The 4,149-nt window shown below is 35.6% G+C and overlaps 1 protein-coding gene across 1 annotated transcript; it reads left to right on the plus strand.

The window, feature by feature from the left end:
• The first annotated feature begins 1,219 nt into the window (after positions 1 to 1,219).
• LOC120128369 (importin subunit alpha-1a-like) lies at positions 1,220 to 3,747 on the plus strand. The gene is made up of 8 exons (XM_039146056.1): positions 1,220 to 1,298; positions 1,387 to 1,478; positions 1,557 to 1,688; positions 1,782 to 1,967; positions 2,193 to 2,356; positions 2,575 to 2,703; positions 2,824 to 3,221; positions 3,314 to 3,747. The coding sequence occupies exons 1-6, from the start codon at positions 1,220 to 1,222 to the stop codon at positions 2,636 to 2,638; spliced, it is 717 nt and encodes a 238-aa protein (XP_039001987.1). The 3' UTR covers positions 2,639 to 2,703; positions 2,824 to 3,221; positions 3,314 to 3,747.
• Positions 3,748 to 4,149: the final 402 nt, after the last annotated feature.

The raw sequence follows: 4,149 nt of genomic DNA on the forward strand, positions 1-4,149 counted from the left end.
TCCCCAACAGCTACTTCTGTAAAGAATGTCGTTATGGCTTTTACCTGCATGAAAAATGCGCCAAATTGCAATACGAGATACGACACCCTTTGCATTCTATCCATCCTCTTAACTTGAATACTTCTATCCAACATTTTCTTGATGAAACAACGGGTTGGATAAATAGATACATTACATGTGATGAGTGTAAAGACATTTGTCATGGCTTTACATATTTGTGCGAGCAGTGTAATTTCATACTTGACGTGAAATGCGCTGCTCTAACTGCTCATGAACTTGGGGTTTCTCAAGAAAAAAAGATGGATAGAGTAACCGAGTTGCACCATTTCAGCCACCAACATAAGCTTGTCCTTGGCTACTGCAATGGCCCTATAGAAAAAACAAGATGCAGAATTTGTGAATTGTCAATCTTAGGTCCAGCCTATTTTTGCCCCGTGGCTTGCGATTATATTGTTCACGAGTCTTGCCTTAGGCTACCACAAAAGATTCAAGTCCCATTTCATCTAAAACACACGTTGGTTTTCCAACAACCTTGGAAGCACTTGCCACAATGTTATGCCTGCCCTTTGTACATATCATATGATAGCTTCGCATATAGTTGTGAAGATTGTCAACTTGACCTTCATCCTATATGTGCTAATTACTTAAAGAGACCCTTGAAATGCGAGTCCCACTTAGATGACCTTTATTATTTCGGGACAGATTATCAGTTACTCCTTGCAAAAGACAACTATATACCATGGAAAACACATTTTGCTTGTCATAAATGTGAAAATATCTGCAAAGGAGAGCCCTTTTATCGTTTTCTACAGTGTTCCATCAACTTTCATTTGAAATGTGTTCCCATACCAGATGTTGTTCAATCCAAATATCATCGTCATCCTCTGACCCTGACCGATTCTTTTGTCGAAGATGATTCTGGATTGTATTATTGTGATTTTTGTGAGGAAGAGAGAAACCCAAAAGATCATGTATATTATTGTAATGAATGTAACGGACGGATGATCACTCACATAGAATGCGTTCTTCAAAGAGAAGTAAGTTTATTACATCTAAAACTTTTTAAATATAGAGATATGATGCCTCTTTTATGTGACAAATTTCTATCAATATTTGCTCTTTCTGTTAGGTAGAGGACGTCAGCTGTGAAGAGAGTTTGTAGAAGAAGCGACGTGAAGGGCTCCAACCACAGCCAATTCAGCTGGAAAATGTTCCTGCCATGGTTACTGGTGTTTGGACTGATGATGCGAATTTGCAACTTAAGGCTACCACACAGTTTAGGGAATTGCTTTCAGTTGGTGAGAAAATTATTCTGAAATATATTTGATTTGATAATGATATAAAACTTAAATTATATACTTCAGTTCCATTTGTTATTTATCATAGAAAAAAGTCCACCTATTGACAAAGTAATACAACCTGGAGTTGTTCCTCGCTTTGTTGAGTTCCTTGAGAGGGAAGATTTCCCACAGCTTCAGGTTGGAATTCCTGTCAGCAAAGCTTCGACATTATGTCATAATCAGTTTAAGATTGTTGCTAATTTGATAATCGTTTAGTTTGAGGCAGCCTGGGTACTCACAAATATTGCTTCTGGGACATCTGAGAACACGAAGGTGGCGATTGATCACAGGGCTGTTCCGAAATTCGTCAAGTTACTTGGTTCCCGAAGTGATGATGTTCGCGAGCAGGTATGCATATGAAATGAACTTAAAGTAGTTTTATAATCTTACTTAGCAAAAGCTGGTATGAATCATATATATTCTTTGTGTTTTGGAATTCAGTCGATCTGGGCATTAGGAAATGTTGCCGGTGATTCTCCTGCAAGTCGTGATATTGTACTTGGACGTGGTGCTTTGCTTCCTTTATTGGCCCATTTGAATGAGCATCCTAAACTTACTGTGCTGAGAATTGTTACATGGACCCTGTTAAACTTTTTTCGGGGCAAGCCCCGGCCCCCATTTGATCAGGTTTGACCCTACCTCCCTCCTTTTATGGTCGACAATTGTTTATTTAACATGAATTAACAAGTTACTTCACGTTTAGCGTTATTGCTTTACAATGCAAAATCATTGTCTTAGATCTTTGAAATCTAATACGGTGGCTAATGAATGTTTTGTTATGTAGCTATGAAATTTTTATATACTCATTTCACTAACAGGGCTGAATTTATTATAATTGTACTAATTATTCAGGTTAAGCCTGCACTTCCAACATTGGCACGTCTTATTCATTCAAATGATGAACAAGTCCTATCTGATGCATGTTGGGCATTCTCATATCTTTCTGATGGCACAAATGCTGAAATCCAACCCGTCATTGAAGCTGGCGTATGCAGGCGTCTGGTGGAACTTTTGCAGTGAGTTACACTATGTTACGTTGATTAATTCTAGAAGTCTTTATATTTCCGGGTTTTTTTGTTTGTTTTCCTTACCAAAATCATAAATTATTTGGCTTCCATAGGCATCCATCACTTTCAGTGCTGAAACCTACTCTTCGCGTTTGTTTTATGTTGATTATCTTTTTGTTTATATATAATATGAATCATTTTGTGTTTTCTCATTTATGGATACACAGTGTATCATCGGTCATCAGGCGTTGCCATGCCTTTCGAAACTTTTGCCAAAAAAGAATAAAATGAGCATCAAGAAGGAAGCTTGTCGAACCATCTCAAATATCACAGCAAAAAATAAGGAGCATATACAAGTATCATTTGGAGCTATTTTCTTTTCATTTTTGGCTATCTATTTCACTTGATTTTATCAATTTTGCAGCTAAGATTGTGTCTGTGTTCATTTATATAATGAAATGGTATGAATTTTACAGGCTTTGATTGAAGCTGATATTATTGCTCCTCTGGTTCATCTACTAAAAAGTGGTGAAACACTTGATCTTAAGGGAGAAGCTGCACGGGCAATCTCACATATCACATCTCATGCGACTGAAAATCAGATCAAGTATGAAAATGATTTCCGATATATATTCGTTGTTTGGAATGATTTCTTGGTAGACAGGATAAATTACCTCATCTGGTGGCATTTGTCACAATGTTTCAGTTTTCTTGTAAGTCAAGGTTGCTTTAAGCCGTTGTGTGATCTTCTTAACTGTCGCGATCCAAGTATAATTGAAGTTAGCTTAGAAGGGCTTGAAAACATTTTAAAGATAGGAGGAGCTGCAAGGCCCATGTCAAATGCCACATCTCATGAGACTCGTGATCAGATCAGGTATAAAAATGGCTTCAATATAAATATATATATATTGTTGTGTGGAAACATGTCTTGGTAGAGACAGTCATTGATAAATCACAATATTTCAGGTTCCTTGTTAATCATGGTTGCATCAAGTCGTTGTGTGATCTTCTTATTCGTCGCGATCCGAGTATAATTGGGGTTTGCTTACAAGGGCTTGAAAACATTCTAGAGGTTGGAGAAGCTGATAAAACTAAAGGCACAACTGGAGGAGTGAATCCCTATGCAATAATTATTAGTGATGCAACGGGTAAAAATGTGATAGACCATTTACTGTATCATGATAATAATGAGATTCGTGAAAAGGCTCGTAAAGTTTTCGGGTTTGAGTAGAGGCGGAGGTAACATGACGATCTACTACTATCTCCATTTCATGCATGTGTTGCAGTGTTAATTCAGACAGGGATCGAGAGTTCTCTGGTTTTTCCTTTTTTATCCAAAGTTGTCTGCAATTTGATATTTCAGGGAGATACATCGCCTTGGATTGTAGCGCTTATGGAAATGATGGAACATTATTTGTCATGTCATGTGCTTGCTACACAATACTAAAATTTAGGAATCAAGGCTCTTTTATTTGTAACAATAACATAATTTATTTATTTTAATTCTACTACATTAATATATAATTTTAAATTTTAATATAGAACATAAAAATATAATCATTTCTTAATAAAATTTTAATTTGGAAATTACAAATTTCATCAATTAACTTTCTTTTTTACTCCTATTTTGTTTACTAAAGTTTAAAAAATTTTAATTTACTCATTCAACTCTTGATTATTTACTTTTTAAATATTTAACGATATTATGACTGAACATTTCCCTTCTAAAAATTATGAAATAGAACTAAAACTTTCATCATTTTTTTGTGAAAAAAAAAGTATAGTTTTGAATTTCCTTTAAT

The sequence above is a fragment of the Hibiscus syriacus genome, unplaced genomic scaffold, assembly GCF_006381635.1.
Source record: "Hibiscus syriacus cultivar Baekdansim isolate YM2019G1 unplaced genomic scaffold, ASM638163v2 tig00110478_pilon, whole genome shotgun sequence".
Lineage (NCBI taxonomy): Eukaryota > Viridiplantae > Streptophyta > Magnoliopsida > Malvales > Malvaceae > Hibiscus > Hibiscus syriacus.